Source organism: Euprymna scolopes, chromosome 3 (genome assembly GCF_053919585.1).
Source record: "Euprymna scolopes isolate OS-2025 chromosome 3, ASM5391958v1, whole genome shotgun sequence".
NCBI classification, from domain to species: Eukaryota; Metazoa; Mollusca; class Cephalopoda; order Sepiida; family Sepiolidae; genus Euprymna; species Euprymna scolopes.
Genome location: NC_136484.1, coordinates 158,105,278 through 158,129,904, shown reverse-complemented (window position 1 = coordinate 158,129,904; position 24,627 = coordinate 158,105,278). Strand labels below are relative to the sequence as shown.

The window sequence follows — 24,627 nt, the reverse complement described above, 5'->3', positions numbered from 1 at the left end:
TTGTAGTTTTAAAAAATAAGATTCTGCAATCTGCCACGAATGTTTTGAAAAGAACACAAATGCGAATCTGAAAATGGGCAACATTTAAGACATTTTTCATGAATAAATATTGTTTAAATTTTGTAGTTTTAAAAAATAAGATTCTGCAATCTGCCACGAATGTTTTGAAAAGAACACAAATGCGAATCTGAAAATGGGCAACATTTAAGACATTTTTCATGAATAAATATTGTTTAAATTTTGTAGTTTTAAAAAATAAGATTCTGCAATCTGCCACGAATGTTTTGAAAAGAACACAAATGCGAATCTGAAAATGGGCAACATTTAAGACATTTTTCATGAATAAATATTGTTTAAATTTTGTAGTTTTAAAAAATAAGATTCTGCAATCTGCCACGAATGTTTTGAAAAGAACACAAATGCGAATCTGAAAATGGGCAACATTTAAGACATTTTTCATGAATAAATATTGTTTAAATTTTGTAGTTTTAAAAAATAAGATTCTGCAATCTGCCACGAATGTTTTGAAAAGAACACAAATGCGAATCTGAAAATGGGCAACATTTAAGACATTTTTCATGAATAAATATTGTTTAAATTTTGTAGTTTTAAAAAATAAGATTCTGCAATCTGCCATGAATGTTTTGAAAAGAACACAAATGCGAATCTGAAAATGGGCAACATTTAAGACATTTTTCATGAATAAATATTGTTTAAATTTTGTAGTTTTAAAAAATAAGATTCTGCAATCTGCCATGAATGTTTTGAAAAGAACACAAATGCGAATCTGAAAATGGGCAACATTTAAGACATTTTTCATGAATAAATATTGTTTAAATTTTGTAGTTTTAAAAAATAAGATTCTGCAATCTGCCACGAATGTTTTGAAAAGAACACAAATGCGAATCTGAAAATGGGCAACATTTAAGACATTTTTCATGAATAAATATTGTTTAAATTTTGTAGTTTTAAAAAATAAGATTCTGCAATCTGCCATGAATGTTTTGAAAAGAACACAAATGCGAATCTGAAAATGGGCAACATTTAAGACATTTTTCATGAATAAATATTGTTTAAATTTTGTAGTTTTAAAAAATAAGATTTCTCCATTTTTTATTCAGTACAGAAAGATATAAAAAATAAAGAATCTATTGACGTTCAAAACCCGTCAGTGAATTTTTTGCACCCTGTATACAGGGTGACCCCCCAGAAAAAGAAGGTAAATGGAGGCCATCTAGAACATATGCTGTAGAACGGAGAAAAAAGAGACTAAAGACCCTTGTGTTTTAATGTGATGTTTTGAATATAATAAACTAGTTATGGCTAAAGTTTCATTTCATTCCGACAAAACACTAAGAAACGGGCCTAATTAGGCCCGTTTTTTTGGGGTCACCTTGTATTATATTTCTTTTTGTTCTTTCTACTTAATCTCAAAAACGACTGGTCCGATCTGACGAAAATTTTTTTATGGACTTTTGTTACGATAACGTACAGCGGACTAAGTTATGTTAGTGCAAAAATGAGTACAAGTTTAACTATATTCAAGCTTAAACTTTGCATAAAGAACTCCTTCAAAATCAACTGGTTAAAATTGTTTCCCGTTTTTAAAGGGCTAAAATAGCAAGTAATTTAATACATGTGCAACATTTTCTTAACGATTTTAACCATAATTCTTTGTGCGAGACACTTACCTATATATCTTTATTCTCAGAGCTAAGTTCGACTAATTACGCTTTATTAGATTGCATTTATTTTTTTTATTATCCTAAAACAAGTAACACACATTGGGATATAAATAATTTAGATGAGTATACTATAACTAGTTTTTTTAATGGAAATTGTGGTATTAGAAAATTTAATTGTTTTGACCATACTCTATTAATTTGAACACTAGCATGGTTCGTAAACCATGCTAAAACTGACGTTTCTTCGACATTTTCCGACGATTCACCTAAACAGCCGAAAAAGGCCGAATCAAAACAACTCGGTGTCAAAATCCAAATAAGGTGAGGCTACCAATAATAATAATAATGATAAAAAACATTCAAAACAAGAAAAAAACTAATCGTATATTGTAAGAAATTGTCGAAAAAGATTATGAAACACTTGTTATAACTTTGATTTTTACAAAACAAACCAAAAATTTATTTGAATATTGGAATGTTTATTTTTTATTACGGGACATTATTATTGTCTTTGTTTTTACTGGTACAGGTTTGGATTAGTTTATAGTTAGAGTAAAAAGGAGTTTACATTGCTTTTATGATTAGGTGTTAGATAAAAAAAGCGATTTTATTTTTTAGTTCTTTTATAAGTTGAGTCGTCTGTCCAAAAACGCTTACATTCCTTATTAGCTTTAATCAATTGTCTTAACGTTTTATGATCTAATCAATTCACAATTGCAAATTTTTGTCTGTTGCAATCTGATTGGCTAAGCGCTTCGGTATTTTCTGGTTGTTTTTGTGAGCAGCCGAAGATACCGAAGAAAAAATATTTTAGTAGGCACCATTGACTTTTAAAATACCTTTTTATATATTCAAAGAATGTTAGATTTCGCTTCGTTATTTTTGATGAAACGGTTATATTTTGTCTATAGTCAAGATATTTTGCGAAAAAGTGACGTAAAAATGACTACGCAAAATAATTCTGAAATGGTCTTAATATGCTTATGCATATGTCTGCCACATGGCGAAGATTGCGCAGACAGCATCACGTGATAACTACAAACTCTGCCTCGTTTGTCTCGCGGGTGCTTGATTTTATCGACTTTTGCTTCGTCATCTATCAAAGCAATCAAAAACACCTGACCATTTTCAATTCTGTTCATTTTTATTTTTATCGTCGCCATCAAAGGATGAATCATATTTTAAGAATTCTGGCAATGGCCTCTGTGCAGAAAGCAAGGATAAGCGTGCCCCCATTGCAACTTTTTTGCGTTTATTTGTCAGTAACGTTAAATACTATTATTTATTCGTAGATTTTCACTTTCACTCCCTTCATCCCTCCTCTCTCACCGTTTTTTTCTTTCCTTTACTTTTAAGCAGTTTTTAGTACTTTTATCGTTCAATCTACTTTCCTTTTGTATATGGCTTGTTTCCCTTTTTCCCCTTCTCTTCTCTCGCTCTCTGCTTTTCCTTCTCTCGCTCTCTGCTTTTCCTTCTCTCGCTCTCTGCCTTTCCTTCTCTCGCTCTCTGCCTTTCCTTCTCTCGCTCTCTCCCTCCCCATTCTCCTTTTTTGTATATCTCTTATGGCTGTCCGCCAGTCTATTCTTTCCTTACTTTTCTTCCCATTTATACCCTCCTTCCCCCTTTCTCCCTCTATTATCCCCCTGACTTCACTTTTTTCATATCTTCATCTCTTTCTCTCTATCTCGCTTTTTTTCAGTACAGGCTTCCGTCTTTGGTTTCATTATCGTAACGGCAACCTTCATTTTTAAATCAATTAGCACGACAGTTTTTTTTTCTTGTGTTTCCGTCTATTCGTCTGTCTCCGTGTCTTTTGTATCTCTAAATGTGTATCTCTTCAGTATTGGGCTTCATTTGAAGATGTTAATTCTTAATGGATTGTAGCTATCCTTTATTGACTCCCTATATTTCTTACTGCTTCTATGTCAGGCTGTCTGAACATAACTTTCTGATTTAAATTTTTCTTTTCTCTTTGCAATCATGTTCTGCAAAGTCAAACATAAACCAACAAATTTTCCCTACAAATCAACCAAGCAAAACGCTATGAATACATTTTTGAATATATAAAGAACTTGAAGTATGAAAGTTTCTACTTAGATGGCTTTGGTTGGCATTAAATAATAGGAAAACAGTTAATATCCTGTAAAAAAACAACCAAACTCTAAGTCTATTAACAAAAATATGTTAGCAAATGAAATATATACTAGACAGCTATTGCTCCTAATTTTCTTGGTATATATAATGAACAGGTCCAGCTTTCTAATGAGCAGACTGAGAATTTCTTCTTGAAGTACTCTACACCTCAAACAAGCAAACAATGCAGAGGATGCTGATCTATAAACAGAACATATTTCACCGCCTCTTCCCCTGATTTGAAAGAAGGTACAAAAGTACACTAATAGAATATAATACTAATAGTATGGTTTCGGCTTCAGATACTAAATCTCTGTTAGAATATGAAAGTTAATCCTACCTACTATTTACCTAGAAAGTAGCTTTTAAATAAATTTATATTTAGCAAAGATTTATGAAAATTCTATCTTAATGCGCTTTATTTGATACTAGCTAGGCTAACCGACGATGCTCGAGACCATATAAACAATGAGAAAATTCAAGTTGATTTTGAATATAATTGTTATTCTGTAGAGAGAGGATGTTTTAATGTGCATATATCATTTGCTATTTCGAGCAAAAGAATCTTTTACCTACCCTAGGACGGCTATTACACATATGAAATAATTTTACCTTTTTTGGACGGGTAATTTACAACACATATTTAAAATATGTTTACCTACCTTCGGACGCGTAATTCATATACATATATGAAACAATTCAACATACTCTCAACAGGTATTGTACAACATATATGAAATAATTTCTATTTCCACATAGGCTGCCATGATTTTAAGAAAATTGAAATCATTTTTAGAAGATAGATCTTTAGGATTTCCAAATTAATACATAAATACATTGTGTTGGTTAATGAGTTCGCAACCTTTGCTTCATCATAAATTTCAATATTATTGCGTTTCTTTCCTCCCTCGCTATCAGCACTATTATTGTAAGATAAATTGTCATTTTTGGGAGATGTCTTAGCAGGATTTTAAAATTAATGCATAAATACATTGACAAAGTTAAGGATTAGACAACCCTTGCTTCATTATCAAATTCTACATTACTCTGCTTCATTTTTTCACCACTACCGACAATCAAAATTTTTGGGAAAAAAGACGTCATTTTCAGAAGATATGTTGAAGGTTTGTGATTAGGCAACCCTTGCTTCACTACAAAATTTCACATTACTGTGTTATTTTCCTCCCTACTACTGACACCATCATTTTAAGTTAAATGATATCATTTCTTGACCATGACTCAGCAGGTTTTCTAAATAATTACATAAATGCATTGATGCGAATTATCACTAAATAACCTTTACTTTACCACAATTTTCAATATTAATATAGTTCTCCTCCTTACTACCACAGAAATTACGAGATTTTTATATTTTATTCGCAGTTTCGTGTTAGGAGTGTCAAAAATTCCTACAAAAATTCTGATACACCTAATGCTTGGGAGAATGAATAGGCACCAACTTCACCTGAAAAAAAAAATAAAAAAAGTAAAGGTTTGGTAATCCCTGGCAGCCTCCAGAGTACTTTTTAAAGCAACATAATCGTGCTTGTCCCCCCGCCATCATAAACACATGACGTCACCTCCGGAAAATGACTCAGCAGGTTTTCGAAATACATGATTTCATTATAAATTGTTTGTATTTTTTAAATATGCATACTACACTGTAGAAGCACCTTATTTAAAATCTATGCTAAGCATCTGATTTAAAATTCATGCTACTCAAAAAATAAATATTTCAAAGTGCAGTTAGTGATTAGGCAACACTTACTTTACAATAAACTAATCAAGAAATTGGATAGAGAAACAGATCCTAATGTTAACTAATACTAAAAAAAAATAGAGATAATACATGTGAGTTTCTTATTTAATAAATTGTTAGGTGAAAGTACAGAATAGTTTAAATAATACCTTCTCCTCCCCATATTAAGAATGGATTTCTAAATAACGTTATTATTTCAGTACTGTCCGTATTCCGTGTGTCACCCCCCTCCTCTGTCTTAAAATAATGTATGGAATTAAGTAAAAAAGATAGGTTTTTCATATTTACAAATTTCAAACCGCGAGTAAAATGTACGCATGATTTTTTTTTCTTTAATGCAAAAACATGAAAAAAATGAGTTGGTGTCATCAGTTAGAATTGAAATTAAGAAAAAAAAAACAAAAAAAACGAAAGAGCGCGCAATGCGCACAAAAATACAAAATGTCACCTAATGTTTTTAATGAACATTTTCATGTAAAATTGCCGATGTGTGTATGCGATATACATGCATGCAAGCAAAGATATTATTCGCTATAAATCACCCTTGGTGCATGAATATTATTTCCTGAGAATTTCGGTCCTATGTGACCAGTACTTTCAGAGATTACCTGTTAGATAGTTACACACATACGTCTACGGTTTTATTTATAAAGATTACGAAACTGTATATTTCTCTACTGGAATTCCATACATAAACCATACTAAACATAGCAAAAAATAATGCAAATTACCAATGGTATTTCAAAAGTAGTGACATATATTATGATAGAGGAAATATGGAACACCTGTACGTTTTGTTTTCTAGGAGAAATTGTCGGGCCTCACCCAGAATACAAAACTATCACTAAGCATCCGCGACGACTGTCCAACATTCTTTGTCAGTCTCCGTGGTTGAAGAAAGGATCGTGTAGATTATGTCGTTATTAGAGAAAACTATATGAAAGAGGAAGAATAAAGACCCTGCTATATTGAGATAGGATTTTCAAGTTAAATCCCGTTTCAACCATATGTTTTGCTTATTAAATTATGTAAAAATAAAAAAGTCAAGAGACATAAAAGTTAGTAAATAATTAAACAAAGTTACAAATGATACTGAATACGTAACCTCTTTGGAGTGGGTAATTAATAAACGAGTATTCACAAATATTCTTTACGTGCTACGAAAAGGAATAAAAAATAAATTTACATTGTTTTGCTGATTTGAGCCATATGCTTTAATTTATGTTTTTTCTACGTAATAATAAATTGATCGATTTTATTTTTTATTGATTTTCAGATGGTGGATTTTGAATTCGAATACCCAAGTTATGGCTTACGAAATCGATACGGATCAGATAAACTCGGTCGACCCGATCAAGAGTTCAGTTATTATCTACTCCATATCGGCGTCAGCATCCTGGTGACCGTTCCTAACGTCTTGCTCTTCATCACCATGCTGTCAAAGATCGGTTCCGGAAACATGCGTCCTTTAGATAAACTCCTCCTTAATTACACCATTAATGGGATTTTATGGGGCGTCGTCGGACATTCTCTCTTCACGCACACGTATTACTTCGACTGGAATTTCGGTATAATTGCCTGCAGGATTTACCACATGCTTCTGGTGGCTTTTGACTTTGCATTCCAGGTACGTAACCGACAAGTTGATCTATGGTTTTTGCATGCAACGCTTTCACACTTGTCCCTGTGTGTTCACGTTGTGAATATTTTCTGCTGGGTTTAATGTGCGTTGGTTTCATTGACATTACGAGAATCTAATTGTCCATACACGGTGAATTTACTATTGTTGCACTATTATTTGCTTTCAATAGTATTCTTGATTTGCAAATATATCTGATAAATTATCAGTAGATATTCAACTTGCAGAAAATTATTAGGTTGTCATGATTTTTAAATCATTATAATGACCGTAGCAGCAATATGCTATTAACTATTTCTATGGTTTGGTAGAACGAAATTGGATTTATTGTATCCATAAGGCAATGTATGCAATACGTGTATATAGGTTTACGCGTGAGCGTAGATTTATATATATATATATATATATATATATATATATATATATATGTATATGTTTGTGCGAGATCGCAATTTCTTGTCGCTCTATCACTGGCTTAATAACGCCCTACCTGCGTTTGGCTTTATAGTGTTAGCTTCCCTTTAATTCTCGAGGCGGTGATGCTGAGTTAGGGGTGAGTTCCTTGCTAAAGGTGGCTTGGTTCGACTCTCTCGGGGCCAACAGTAATCGTAATTTCCTGCACTGATGATAGCGAAAGCATGATACACTAGTGTCTGTTGGTATTAAAATAAATAAATATATTACTCTTGGGAGGTTAATCGAGAATCTAAAAACTCTGAACGTTTTGGTATCGAAATCGGAAAAAAATTGTGCCTGTTTCCCCGATGCCAAAAACAATTTCATTGATTCTTTTATTTGCTTTTGTTTAAAACAAAATTTTCCACTGCTTGTGGTAATAATTTTTCTTGAACTACCAGTAAAGCTAAAAGCTATAGCCCCCTTCACAAGAGTGGCTTACGTTTGAGAAACTATATCATCAATGATCTCCCTAAACACATATTTAAATAATTCGTTGACATCTATGCTGATGACACGACCATCTATGGCAACACATCAAAGGCCGTAAATGACAAAGTTCTCTCTAATTCTCTCTCCTCTGATCTTGAGCGCGTGGTATAATGGGGGAAGAGGTTGCTGGTCACTTTTAATGCATCTAAAACCAAGCTTCTATCTTTACATCATCAATGCTCTGATCCCCATCTGGCATCAATTGAAATCGACAGCTCTCGTCTCGGAGAGGCTCCATGTTTTGACAAGCTTCTGGGCTTGACCTTTACTCCTGATCTGAAATGGAATACGTACATCAAGTCTGTTGTCAAGGACGCTGGGAAAATAGTGTGATCCTTATACCGCTCCAGAAGATATCTCACTACTGATGCAATTCTCTATCTGTATAAAAGCCAAGTACGTCCAAGGATAGTGCTGCTGCCACATCTGGGCAGGAGCTGCTAAAAACAGCGTATCTTGCCTTGACAGTACAAAATAGACTTCGTGGTTTAGCGGAGGATGCCCTTTTCTCTTCCCTGCAACCTCTCTCCCACAGAAGAGACGTTGCGAGCCTATCTTTGTTTTATCGTTATTTCCATGGCAGGTGCTCGTTTGAGTTCCAATCCCTCGTCCCCCCTCTCCAATCTCTCACGAGAAACACCCGTCTGGCTGAAACTACTGTCAATAATTTTCCCTACTCTTTATCTGTGTCTAAATCCAAATATAGATTCCATGCGCAAAGCTTCTTTCTTAGAACTGCACGCCAGAGGAACTCTCTGCCGCTTGCCTGTTTCCCACCTGACTACAACTTGGATGTCTTCAAGTCCAACATAAACAAACTCCTGACAAACCGCCCCCTTAAGACACTCTATCAAAACCTCCAATACTAATGATTACAATACTATCTCATTGATTACTGTACACGCAATAACCCTTATCCCTGAGTGGCCTTTGGGCCTTGATAAGTGGTGACCTTCATGTAAAAAAAATATATATATGCACGTTTAACGCGTGGTTTTATGGTAATCGGGGTGAAATAACAATTTTCTAGTTAAATATTTAGAGATTTATAAAGAATCGTAATGGGTAGTTGTATCTGAATCGAGAAAATATTGGAATCGTCTCGTCACTAATATATATTATATATATTATATTAAAAGTTAAATTTTCTGTGTTAAAATTGAACATAACTTATATTAGTTATGAATATACACGCGACTTCAATATGGATAATTAATTTACATATTAGTTTTTTCTGAATATTTGAAATGATTAGTTTTGTTTGAATTTTTCTTGTTCTTATATTGAGTGTCATTTTGACAACGTTTCGGTCCATGTAAACTCCGACCTTCTTCAGGTGTGTTTTGTCGAACTCGAGAATCTGCACGATAATAGGCCACGCTTGGTAAATGGTAATGTTATTTAATCAGAAAAAGTTTCACTTTGATTATTATTGCGATATCATGAATCACATTACGCGATAACGGCGTAAATGAATTGTTTTGCGTTTGTTGTATTCGGTGTATAATTATTTCATATATTATTTCAAAGTTAAGTATTAAATAATTCTTAAAATAAATAAATATAAACAAAAATACGTACATTTTAGTTAAAGCTATTGCTTATTGAAATATATTCTCCGTTTTGAAACTAGACAACCGGTTACGTAAAAGAATGTACGATAGTAATTGAAGAAATGTATCGTTATGTTGAAATGGACGATGTTTAAGAATTAATGCTTTGATATATGGTTCTTAGTTCCGAAAATAAAGTATAATTGTAACAATGTTTTGTCTTATGCTTCAGTATATATGTCTAATATGCATTTTGTCTGTTTACTACGGTATGGGATATCTACAGTTCTCACATTCTAATACGGTATTATTATTCCTATAGAATGTGGCACTTTTCTAAAATTGTTACTTGTACGCCCGTGTAAACTGTGGGAGCAGATAAATTAAATGGAGGGACAATTGTTACTACTATTTAAAAAAAAAATATTTAACATAGACCTAAAAGTCGAGAATTTTATTTTCTGTATTAAGTAAAATACAACATTAATTTCGGTAAACATCCTGTTTGAGCAAGTAATTCTCTTGAATGTAAAAAGGAAACATGTGCGGAGGAAGGATTCTATCATCTGCCTATAGCTGTAGCAGTTAGGGGGGAAATGAGAGCATTTTATGTGTGAATAACTGGATTGTATTTCATTGACAAAATAATATAAACAATTAGGTCGCACCATTTAGTATGTGAATTGGGTCGTTAGTAAACAAATGACCTGCATTATCATTTAAAATACCATCGCGTGTCCTTTAAATGATAATTTCATGCTATCGGCTAACATGGCCATTAGACTTGAAAAACGAACGTATTTCTTAAACAAATACTTATTATTCACAAAAAAGCAAATCAGTTAAAAACTATTTAAAAAAAACCCTAGGGCGGCTATTTAAAAAAAAGAGCATTTGAGAATATAATTGTGCCTTAATGAATATAGTTAAATAAAGTAGGGTTATGTGCATATGTTTACATGTTTGCATGCATTGAATTAAGTCATAAACTATTAAGGATATCATTACAAATTATACACTATAGCAGGTAGATCTAAGGGTCGGTAATATTGACTGTATTCAGCCTAAGTTGATGCAAAAAAGGACAAAAAGGATGGAATACTTCCATGAGATTTTAGGCAGCTTCAATTTTGACGAAATATTATCAGTTATTAGACATTGATTAATAAAATTTTTTTTTTAAATTCCTGTCTTTTTCTCTCTTACTTTCCCTCTCTGTACTGCTCTAACCAAGTATGCCGACCTGTTCTACAAATCTCAAAACCTCAACATGAATCCTCCCCAGAAAAAAAAACTTGAATAAATCTAGAACCCTATCTTCCAACGTAGACCCCTACTACCATGTCTCCTTCTCCAACATACGGGGTCTACGTTCCAACCTTCCAGAGGTTCAAACCCAATTACAGGAGACGACACCGGACATATTCTAAGTGAAACTGGAATAGGACCGACCACTTCCCTAGATGAGTTCATAATTAATGGATACTCTAACTTAACATCTAAATCTGACTCCCAAGATGGCCATGGGCATGGAATGTGTGCCTACATTAAAGATGGCTTCCCATGTGGCAGGGATATCTTTAGAGAAGATCCTAATTTACCTAATATGTGTTTCCGGGTTGCACTTGCTTACACCACTGCATTTATATTTGCCCTCCATCGGCCCCACAACAGCGGAGTTACTATCTTTAAGAGCATATCTGAGAAAATAGACCACATGCTGTCTGCACATCCCTCGGCTAACATTCACATCTGTGGTGACTTCAACGTCCATAACGTGGAATGGCTGACCCACTCAAATAAGACGGATGATGAGGGGAGGTTCTGTCATGATTTTGCCATTGCTTATGACCTCACTCAGTTTGTTCGCGAGCCTCCTAGACCTTTTTCTCTCAACTTCCCCTTAGCTATGTTCAAGTTGCGTTCTTTCTCCTCTAGGATGCTCCGACCACTCCGTCGTATCAGTTGATAAAAATGAAAGTCCCCAGACGTACCTCTCTATCGTACAGTATATCGATACACTAAGGCTGACTGGGATAGCTTCCGTACATTTATATCTGATCTACCCCTGCATTCCATGTTTAAAAAGGATGTGTCCTCTATAGTATCAGACCTGACCGAATGGTTAATTGTAGGCATAGACCGATTCATGCCACCCAAAAGATTCCAACTAAAACCTAACAGCCTGCCATGGTTCTCCCCTGAATGTGCTGCCATCGAGCACAGAAATCACTTTTTCCATAGCTACCAACGTAATACATAACAAATAAGATCCTGAACAGAAGAGTGCGTTCTGTCCCAACCATTATCAATGGACCAGAAGTCATCTCGTCAGCTTCAGACAAGGCCAAACTATTTGCCAAGAACTTTGCAGCTAATCCTCCCCTATGCGACGAAGGCCATCAACTCCCCATATTTCCTCCTATAACACAGAACACGCTAGGTAACGTACAAATATCTGTGCATGAGCTCGCCAAGCTAATCAAGAACCTTGATTCCAGTAAAGCAACTGGCCCTGACGGCATCACAATTATAGTGTTAAAAAAACTTCAACCAGAACTTGCTCCCATACTTACGAAACTGTTTAAGCTTTGCCTTAAGGAGAAGTGCTTTCCAACACCCTGGAAAACCTCGTCAGTATGTTCTGTATTTAAGAACTCAGGTGATGTCATCCCCCTCTCAGTACAGACCAATAAGTCTCCTCTGTGTTATGAGTAAGTTGCTGGAATCCATAGTAAATAGGGAAATAGTCAACCATCTCAGCAGAAATAACCTTCTTAGTGACACGCAATATGGTTTCCGTTCTGCAATATCTACCGCAGATGTGCTAATGGTTATATCTCATAGGATTAGTGAATCTCTTGACAAAGGCTTCCTTTCTAGGGCAATTGCTCTTGACATATCAAAGGCCTTCGACAAGGTATGGCATAAAGACCTACTTCACAAGATTTCCAGCTACGGTATAACTGGAAATATTCTCTATCATTAAATCATTTCTCTCTGATAGGTTCATAAGAGTAGTGGTTGACGGACAAAAATCAGAGGCCTGCAGTATTAATGCTGGAATCCCTCAAGTGTCCATCCTGGGCCAAACTCTCTTCTTGATCTACATCAATGATCTCCCTAAACACATACTTAAATCATTCGTTGACATCTATGCTGATGACACGACCATCTACGGCAACACATCAAAAGCCGTAAATGACAAAGTTCTCTCTGATTCTCTCTCCTCTGATCTCGAGCGCGTGGTTCAGTGGGGGAAGACGTGACTGGTTACCTTTAATGCATCCAAAACCAAACTCCTATCTTTACATCATCAATGCTCTGATCCCCATCTGGCATCAATTGAAATGGACAGCTCTCGTCTAGGAGAAACCCCATGTTTTGATAAGCTTCTGGGCTTAACCTTCACTCCAAATCTGAAATGGAACACGTACATCAAGTCTGTTGCCAAGGTTGCTGGATAGATGGTGGGATCCTTCTACCGTTCTAGAAGATATCTCACTACTGATGCAATTCTCTATCTATATAAAAGCCAAGTACGTCCAAGGATGGAATACTGCTGCCATATCTGGCCAGGAACTGCTAAAAACAGCCTATCCTGCCTTGACAGAGTACAAAATAGACTTCGTGACTTAATTGGGGATGCCCTTTACTCTTCCTGCAACCTCTCTCCCATAGAAGAGACGTTGCAAGTCTATCTTTGTTCTATCGTTATTTCCATGGCAGGTGCTCGTCTGAACTCCAATCTCTGGTCCCTCCTCGCCAATCTTTTACGAAAAACACCCGTCTAGCTGAATCCACTGTCAAGAACTTTCCCCACTTTTTATCTATGGCTAAATCAAAACGTAGATTCCATGAACAAAGCTTCTTTCTTAGAACTGCACGCCTGTGGATCTCTGTTCCGTTTGCCTGCTTCCCACCTGACTACAACCTGAATATCTTCAAGTCCAACACAAACAAATTCCTGATGAACCGCCCCCTTATGTAGACACTTTATTAAATCTCCACACTAACGTACTGTACTTACAATAACACTTATCCCAGCCTGGTTTCCGGGCCTTGATAAGTGGTGACCACCTTGTAAAAAAAAAAAAATCTCAAGTTTCTTTGGGACATTTTAAAGGAATTTTATCAATATGAAAATATGGGAAATATCTTGCATTTGAAAATTCAAATATTTCAGATTTGCATTAAATCTTAAACACTTAATTAAAATTCAGGCAATTTTACTACTTAAAACCACTGTAGCTTAAGTCTTAGATCTTTTGAAATAAAAACTTGAATAAAAATTTTAGATATAGAGTTTATCAGCATTATATCTTAATTCTACTCTTTGTCCGGGGACGTAAGTGTTAAAAATCTGTCCAATTCGGAAATTAATTTTATCAATCTAGATTTGATATATTTAAAGAAATAAAAAGATGGTGTTTCTATTTGAAATGTACGTGCACATGCTGTTTACCGAATGAATATTGTCGGTAGCATATTACCGCCGATGCAAATCCTATTGGAAATGCCCATTGATATATTCAGTTTAAAGGCATTAATAAACTCATGATTTCTCATAACGTGTAGATAACATAATTACCATACTCTCATGCATTTTCAATATATATTCTATTTTGGCATTAAGTAATCTAAAATATGTTGATATACCTTAAAATAAATAGAAGGAATTGAAACTAACAATAGTTAACAATCGACTCTATTATAGAAAAATATATATAAGGTTTTTCTCTACATAATTTGTTGAAGCAAAGTTTACAAATCTCGTTTACAATTTTGCTTATAGCTTGAAAATGCATATAACTAAACGTAACTGATATTGCACTTAACACATACCATATGGGTGACAATTAGGAAATACTGGGCGCTTAGGTATATTATACAACCTGCTAGCCTCTCTAATAATCTGGAGGCTTACTCTACAGTATGTAGACGAAGTTTTTCGGCCATAATCGAGGCAATACATCAAGGCAAGACAAGAGGGGTTATGTATAAAAACCAAAACAAGGAAAGAAAATCGTTTGTGCTGTTATGAAACCTTATAATAATGGTGTCATAATCAGAACATTTGCTTCGAATTTGTCAAGTCAACGCGGAAGTAGTAAGGGTTAGAAAATTGTCATAGAATACTCCTGTTAGTGTGAAATCTGGTCAACCAGATATAGCGAATCATAAAATTGAATACTTTTGGTTTTAGGCTTAGTAAAGTCACTTAAAAACCTGGATGGAAATTTAATACATGTTTAATTCACAATTCGTGCCAATAATCTGTAAATTATTTTCACATCCACAAATCTATCACTTCCATAAAATAAAACCTGCACCTAAATAGAGCTCATATGCAGTGATGACAACGCACCTTGACATGCACTTCATATATAAGGGTGAGACGAGAATCGGCTTTTAATTCTGTATGATGTTGTAAATTAAATTTATATATAGTGTAAACGTCCAGAAAAAAAAAACACTATCAGAATTAAAGATAAATTAAAGGAAATACTTTTAGGAACATGGCATGAAAATCTTGTTTGAAGGTGAAAATTTGCCATATGTCTTGATCAGGGTTACTTTACTGATATAAATAAATCTGATATTTTTTCTAATCTTCTATTGAAGATAAAACAAATAAACGGTCACAATAATATTGTATACTCCTTTGAGCAAAATTAAATATACTTACTTAAATAGGTTATCAAAATAGTTAAGTTATTAAAGGTACGTGATTGTGTGTATACCTGTTTAAATATTATTGAGTATATGGACACACAGACTGATTGGAAATATCACAATCATCCCAAATATATATATAGAATAAATAACAAAAAGTTATATTCCAAAATTCATGATGTTGACCATCTTATAACTTATTCTTTTAATTCAGTTGACTTATACAATTGTTGACTGTATCTGTTTCGTAGCGCAAAATCAATTAATTATATCAATCAGTGAATCTATTATGTCCTTAACTCATCAGAAGAAAAAGCAACAATCAATCCGTCAAAAGGAATTGAAATGTAATGTGATATGATTAAAATCCGAAAATTTGAAGAGACTGCAAATACCTTTTTATTTTCCCATTACGCCATATTGAATTTTTATCAAACAAATTCATTAAACCCAACTATTCGTACCAACAATTTTCATTAAATTATGAATCTTCTACCTAAATGTTCTATTTAATAATTAGTAAATTTATCAATTCTAATTTTTGTATACATACTTACGAAAATATCAACAAATTATAAACTATTATACATGTTTGTATATACTAAACTAAGCTCTCTCTCTCTCTCTCTCTCTCTCTCTCTCTATATATATATATATATATATATATATATATATATATATATATATATAATCATCGTTAAACTCACGACTCATAAAGCAGCCGCCGATAGCGTAGTAGTTAGGAGCCTGGACTGTCTTACAGACGGTCTGGTTTCAATCCTGGCTTGTGATAGTTTCCTGTCTAGCCGCACTGATGAGCTGTGAAACAGCGAAACAGTACTGTATGTGAATGACATATATATATATATATATATATATATATATATATATATATATATAAACGTTATTGTTATTCTAGGTTAAGTGCATTCAAAGTAAAAACTAATGAATTTAATGCGGTTATTGATAGTCCTCAATAAAGTAGGCAAGATACAGTTTTTATTAAATTTTAGATCAGTTACATGACAGCATAGACACAGCACTCTCTCTCGACACTAGCGCACAAATGCATGTATTTGGAGACTTTAATGTTCACCACACAAACTGGCTTGGATTCTCTACTCGCACAGATGCAGCGGGCAGCACAACACATAGCTTCACTATATCTCCCTCCCTATCACAAATGGTTACGTTTCCAACACGTTTTCCTGACCAGCAAGAGCAACACGCATCACTTCTAGATCTGTTTCTGACCAGTTCCCGAGGAGTGTATAACAAATGCTGACAGCCCACTCGGGAACGCTGATCATGCAGTGATAATGGTCGAAATCGCCCTAAACGCTAGACCCAAAACTGAAGAGTCACTGCTCAAAACAACGAGATATTATAAAAAGGCAGACTGGGAAGCGATCAGAGATGCCCCATGGGGAAATACTTTTTCTCTTCCTGCTGAACAGTGCGCAAATGAGACCACTGAATGGTTCAAAACAGTAATTGAAGCACATGTTCCCATGCGGAAATTTTATAGCAAGCCCACTCCCCCAAGTGTTTACTTCTACTTGCGCAACTGCCATTGCTTAAAAGCAGAATGCATACCGCAGATTTAACCAACATAAGTCCAGTTCAAACAGACATAAGTATATAGAAGCTAAAAGTAACGTTAAGAAAGAAATAGCGACAGCTAAGAGAGAATTTACTGAAACCATTAAAAAACGCATCGAAGCACAAAAATTAGGAACTCGTGACTTCTGAAAATCTACAGCAGTGTAGTAAATAATGGACAATCAACAATTCATCCACTAACCAACAATCATGAGGTTGTTTGCTCAGCAACCGACAAAGCTAATATGCTTGCCAGCCGGTTTGCCTCAAACTTCACGCTGGACCCTTCCAACCACCCCCTGCCTGACTTTCCTTTGCGGATAGATGCCACGCTAGACGATCTGAAAATCACCCCTGCTCAGGGACATGCTATCATAAAAAACCTTGATACTTCAAAAGCATGTGGACCTGATCTCATCCCAGCTGTGCTATTAAAAAAGTGCTCAGCCGAAGTAGCTCCAGTTCTCTCCAAACTCTACAACAAATGTATTAATGAATCATGCTTCCGGGCTGTTGGAAAACTGCTTCTGTGGTACCAGTATTCAAGAATTCTGGCGAAAGAACTGACCCATCAAATTATTCCCCCATTAGCCTCCTCCCACTTTTCGCCAAAATATTTGAGACCATAATAAACCATGCTCTAGTCCGTCACCTTGCAGATGCTAAACTTCTGACTTACAAACAATATGGATTTAGACAACCCGTTCCACAGCAGACATCCTCAGTGTAATCTCTGAACATATATACCATTCACTGGACAAAGCGGAGGTGGGCAGAGCGGTAGCTCTAGATATATCTAAGGCTTTTGACAGGGTATGACAGGAAAATAAGATCATACGGTATCACTAGTAGAATACTTAACATAATTAAATCCTTCTTAGATAAGAGAAAAATCCAGGTTGTCCTCGACGGTCGTACATCTAAACAGTGTGATATAAATGCGGGAGTGCCTTAGGGGTCTATCCTTGGACGTCTATTGTTCCTATTATTTATTAATGACCTCGCTGACAAAATTGCTTCTGAGATGGGTATATATGCTGATGACACCACACTCTATAACAGGCATGACAGGAAAACAAATGAACACATAACTAAAGAAATAGCAAATACACTAGAGGATGACCTCCAATCTGTAGTGGAATGGGAACAAAAATGAATGGTCACATTCAATGCTGCCAAGACTAAACTGGTTTCCTTCAATAATTACAAGAAACCTTCTCTGCCACCAATAGAAATGGCCAGTGCCTCCCTGCCTGAGAGTACATCTTTCAAAATGCTTGGCCTAACGTTCACAGTAAACATGAGTTGGAACAATTATATTGAAAACATTGCTAGGGCCGCTGCGAAGAAGGTAGGCTCTCTCTACCGTGCTAGAAAACTATTAACACCTCAAAGTATCCTGTACCTCTATAAGGCCACCATTCGCCCATGTATGAAGTATTGCTGTCACATTTGGACGTGCATCTGCTGCTAGTCTCTCGCTCCTAGACAAGGTTCAAAATCTGATAGGCCCTGAACTGGCATCTAAGCTTCAGCCTCTGTCTCATCGACGAAATGTTGCATCCCTCTGCCTGTTCTACAAGTATTTTAATGGTGAATACTCTGACGAACTGCAGACACTTGTGCCCCCACGACATAGACACCCTCGACAAACCCGACAGGCAGCTAAATCCCACCCCCACGCAGTAGAGATCCCTAGATGTAGAAGATCTTTCTACTCCAGTAGTTTCTTCCCCAGAACCCTTAGACTCTGGAATTCCATTCCAGGTTCCTGCTTCCCCAACTGTACTGACATGCAGAAGTTCAAGTGAAACGTGAACCGACATCTTGCTGCCCAAATCCCAACATGTTGCCCCTGATAGTAGCCCCCTACACCACAGTGGCAATGTGCCTTGTTTGGGGTGAAAATGTAATAAAAAAAATGGTTATAACAAAGCTACTCTTTTAGTCAAATAATGCTATTCATCGATTAATCTAAACTTCCGTTTTCATAAAGACATGCCCTTAAAACCTTTTAAAACTTAAGATTTTATTGCATGTCTTTATGAAAGCAGAACTTTACGTTACCTGGTGAAGGTCATCATTTAATCAAAACAGTAGCTTTCTTTTTACTGTAACCATGTAATTAGTTGACCTAAAATTAAATATGTGTGTGTGTGTGTGTGTTTGTAACGAAGTAGTCGCACCGATTGACTGCGGCATATCCGATTCTGGAGCTTTGCTTTTCTAAATAGTCGGTTTCTGCTTATTCTGGCATTTTTTCCGGTGTCACGGATTTCTTGCTTTCTAGACTTAAAACAATGTGAATGCTGGAGATGTGCGATTTGAATTATGCAATGCTTGCTTCTCTCTCACATTTCATGGGCAAGCACGTTAACAAGAAGTAATCATTTTCTCACAAGGTCGAAGTTACATCAAGCGTAACCATGTGAAAAATAATACTCAAAATGACAACAGTAGTTCGAAGAATCCAAAAATTCGATTAACACGATCTTTTTTTTTTCATCTCCAAGTCCCTTCTCAGTAAATGCTGTAAAATTTCATCAAAATGAGAATAAACATAAACTTGTGACCAGAGGTGACAGGTTAGTAACAGGAAATTAGATAATATAATTATTATCACTACCAACGCCATCCGTCATATCTTTGGCAAACGCGCTACATATTTCGATTACAACTTCTATTTCTACTTTATCTTTCTCTATTTTCTTCCTCCTGTTTTCCCCTCCTCTTTCTACCTCTTTTTCTTGCCTATTCCTCTCTCAGGACATACGCACACAAATAGACAACCTGTTTTTATACAGGGTGTTTCAAAAGTCTTGGGAACATTACAAGTTATTAAAAATCGTTGTTCCCAAGACTTTTGAAACACCCTGTATATTTCTCAAAGAACAATTTTGCTTGAGGCAAATTAACTTTTGATTAAATATCAGAATTACTTCTCTTTCGTCAATACATATTTATTCTAGTAAGCCGAACCCCTCTGATGAAATCTGCAACAGTTTGTTATAATTGAATGTTTTTCTAAACTTATATATTATTCATCCTGGGTAATGCAGATAAAAATACCAACATTGTGAGTATTTATTGCCCTTTTTTAAAGTTTTAATCGAACATACATACACACATACAGGAGAGAACTGTAATACCTAATAGACATTATCCCAAAGTGTCTAAGGTTTCTCTCTACAGGGGGTTGTCAGGACAATATGGCACGAGGATACTTTTCCTTGGCAGTAAACCCTGGCGAAATATAAAAAAATCACATAGTAGTCACAACCCAAATAAGGTATTGTTAACCCACATTAGCCTTTACAAGGAATGGTGCACCTTCTCCAAGTGATGTTATCTTAAGTAGCAACACGAAACTGGACACTTCACCAGAATATATGGATTCTTCTGGAACCCAATAAGACCAAGAGACCAAAAATAAAGATATGTTATAACACATAAAAATGGTCAATTGGGGAGAGGAAAATTGCTTTCAATTTCTCTAACAAAGTGTTTGATAAATAAGACTTTAATGGAATATTCAAATATTTATGTATCTCGCAGCCCCTTTATTTACCGAGAAATTAAATGAAACAGAGAACCAGCTCTCCCAGTCATCCTGCGAATTATCATCACTGCCAATTTTTACCAAAGCAAAAAAAAAAACAAAAAAACTCGCCAGAAACATGCCACCATATCAAGCATCAAAATTATAAAAATGAGATTAGTAGTAAATGTTTGGTAAGGTTTTCTGTTGAATAAAATATACAGTCACATGACATAGAATTTTGTTAAAGTATTGTCTTTCTATGTAAGCTAATATTCCTTCATGGAATGATTAGACTATTATGCTATGAAAACATTTGAATTGAATGTACTTTTGATGAACTATTTATAGATGTTCTCGCTTATAAACAAGTTGGATCTAAGACCTTAACTCAAGCAGGCGACATTTCCACTCCTTTAATCTCGAAGCGACATTGCACCCTTTTATAACAGCAGATCTTTTCTTAACCCCTTATTTTTTGTTGTTGGTTGAACGAAAGAAATCAAATAGAATTAATAAAATATGTTACGATGTATTTTTCGTTAATTTAAGTAATCATTAAATATCTTAATTTTACCAAATTTATTGTTTTATTTGTTCTGGAAAAATTCGATTTACAAATAAAATTTTACGAAACATTTCTATATGAGTTTATGGCCAGATAAGAAATTCACAGCCATATCTCTATCTCTAAATTTTAATCTAACTATTATATAAAAGTAACTTTGTGCGTGTGAATTAGTTCAGCTGGGACAATGTTTTGAGATTTCCCACGAACGTACTTGATGTGTCTGGGAGTTTTCTTACGTAGGCATTGTATCAGGACATAATAAGTATCCAATATCGATAGTCAAAACAATCTGATTAGAGAAGGAAGTCTGATTTTTGACCAGAGTAAACACTTTCATACAACATAACATTAAACGTGTATTTGATAAGTTTTATCATCGCACAAGCAGAAAGTCCCATCTTATAAGATCAACTGTGGATTCTTTTATAAGATAGTGACACGTTGGAAATAAATATTTCTTTTAAGGGTACAATTGAACCATCATGCTTGACTTTTGTACGTTTAACTTTAATTCGGGTTATTAAGTAAAAATAATTTGCCAAAATAAAAAAATTAGTTGGCGCGTCGAAATATTTCTGTTTAAAGCAATATTGAAATATGATACTTAAGTTTTGCATTTTAAAATTTAACTGAACCTATTATTCATAGATAATTTTATAAAATCATCAGTAGATTATTTATAAGTGCAATGTAGACTACAATGTATTGTGAATAAAATCACTACGATGAGAGATGTGAAGATTCCTCCCAGTACACTGTGGGGGTCAGTAACAAGAGCAGGCAATCAACTGATTTGATTAAAATATGGACGATTTCAACGATTTCGATAACAAAATTATAGAAGGAGGGAACATTTATTGATCCTCATTCACTACAGACAATCTCAGGTTTCCCTGTTATATAGCATTGCCTTTGCTTGTCTAGTTACCTTTAGTCACCTCAGATGAAGTATTAAGTATTTACCAATTTCTTTTAGTCATACCGGATGAAGTATTAAGTATTTACTCGTTACTTTTAGTCATAATAGATGAAGTATTAAGTATTTACTCGTTACTTTTAGTCATAATAGATGAAGTATTAAGTATTTACTCGTTACTTTTACCCATACCAGATGAAGTATTAAGTATTTACTCGGTACTTTTACTCATACGAGATGAAGTATTAAGTATTTACTCGTTACTTTTAGTCATGATAGATGAAGTATTAAGTATTTACTCGTTACTTTTAGTCATAATAGATTAAGTATTAAATATTTACACGTTACTTTGAGCCATAATAGACGAAGTATTAAGTATTTAAGCGTTACTTTGAGTCATAATAGATGAAGTATTAAGTATTTACTCGTTACTTTTAGTCATCATAGATGAAGTATTAAGTATTTACTCGTTACTTTTAGTCATAATAGATGAAGTATTAAGTATTTACCAGTTTCTTTTAGTCATACCAGATGAAGTATTAAGTATTTACCAGTGTCTTTTAGTCATACCAGATGAAGTATTAAGTATTTACTCGTTACTTTTAGTCATAATAGACGAAGTATTAAGTATTTACTCGTTACTTTTAGTCATAATAGATCAAGTATTAAGTATTTACCAGTTTCTTTTAGTCATAATAGATGAAGTATTAAGTATTTACTCGTTACTTTTAGTCATAATAAATGAAGTATAAAGTATTTACTCGTTACTTTTAGTCATAATAAATGAAGTATAAAGTATTTACCAGTTACTTTTAGTCATAATAGATGAAGTATTAAGTATTTACCAGTTACTTTTAGTCATAATAGATGAAGTATAAAGTATTTACCAGTAACTTTTAGTCATAATAGATGAAGTATTAAGTATTTACCAGTGTCTTTTAGTCATACCAGATGAAGTATTAAGTATTTACTCGTTACTTTAGTCATACTGGATGAAGTATCAAGTATTTACTCGTTACTGTTAGTCATAATAGACGAAGTATTAAGTATTTACTCGTTACTTTTAGTCATAATAGATAAAGTATTAAGTATTTACTCGTTACTTTTAGTCATAATAGATGAAGTATTAAGTATTTAACAGTTTCTTTTAGTCATACCAGATGAAGTATTAAGTATTTACTCGTTACTTTTAGTCATACTGGATGAAGTATTAAGTATGTACTCGTTAATTTTAGTCATAATAGACGAAGTATTAAGTATTTACTCGTTACTTTTAGTCATAATAGATAAAGTATTAAGTATTTACTCGTTACTTTTAGTCATCATAGATGAAGTATTAAGTATTTACTTGTTACTTTTAGTCATAATAGATAAAGTATTAAGTATGTACTCGTTACTTTTAGTCATAATAGACGAAGTATTAAGTATTTACTCGTTACTTTTAGTCATAATAGATAAAGTATTAAGTATTTACCAGTTTCTTTTAGTCATAATAGATGAAGTATTAAGTATTTACTCGTTACTTTTAGTCATAATAGATGAAGTATTAAGTATTTACTCGTTACTTTTAGTCATACCAGATGAAGTATTAAGTATTTACTCGTTACTTTTAGTCATACTGGATGAAGTATTAAGTATGTACTCGTTACTTTTAGTCATAATAGACGAAGTATTAAGTATTTACTCGTTACTTTTAGTCATAATAGATAAAGTATTAAGTATTTACCAGTTTCTTTTAGTCATAATAGATGAAGTATTAAGTATGTACTCGTTACTTTTAGTCATAATAGATGAAGTATTAAGTATTTACCAGTTTCTTTTAGTCATACCAGATGAAGTATTAAGTATTTACTCGTTACTGTTAGTTTTAGTAATAATAGATGAAGTATTAAATATTTACACGTTACTTTTAGCCATAATAGATAAAGTATTAAGTATTTAAGCGTTACTTTTAGTCATAATAGATGAAGTATTAAGTATTTACTCGTTACATTTTGTCATCATAGATGAAGTATTAAGTATTAACCATTTACTTTTAGTCATAATAGATGAAGTATAAAGTATTTACCAGTTTCTTTTAGTCATAATAGATGAAGTATTAAGTATTTACTCGTTACTTTTAGTCATAATAGATGAAGTATTAAGTATTAACTCGTTACTTTTAGTCATACCAGATGAAGTATTAAGTATTTACTCGTTACTTTTAGTCATAATAGATGAAGTATTAAGTATAAACTTTTTACTTTTAGTCATAATAGATGAAGTATTAATTATTAACCAGTTACTTTTAGTCATAATAGATGAAGTATTAAGTATTTACCAGTTACTTTTAGTCATAATAGATGAAGTATTAAGTATTTACTCGTTACCTTTAGTCATAATAGATGAAGTATTAAGTATTTACCAGTTTCTTTTAGTCATATCAGATGAAGTATTAAGTATTTACTCGTTACTTTTAGTCATACTGGATGAAGTATTAAGTATTTACTCGTTACTTTTAGTCATAATAGACGAAGTATTAAGTATTTACTCGTTACTTTTAGTCATAATAGATGAAGTATTAAGTATTTACTCGGTACTTTTACTCATACCAGATGAAGTATTAAG

At 33.9% G+C, this 24,627-nt stretch overlaps 1 protein-coding gene across 1 annotated transcript in view; it reads left to right on the top strand.

Moving 5' to 3' along the window:
- The window catches only part of LOC145260165 (uncharacterized), a 109,260-nt gene that overhangs the window by 60,280 nt on the left and 24,353 nt on the right, over positions 1-24,627 (top strand). Inside the window, exon 2 of the mRNA XM_080118007.1 lies at positions 6,854-7,204. Within this exon, the coding sequence (XP_079974133.1) occupies positions 6,854-7,204 (351 nt within the window). The remainder of the gene's footprint in view (positions 1-6,853; positions 7,205-24,627) is intronic.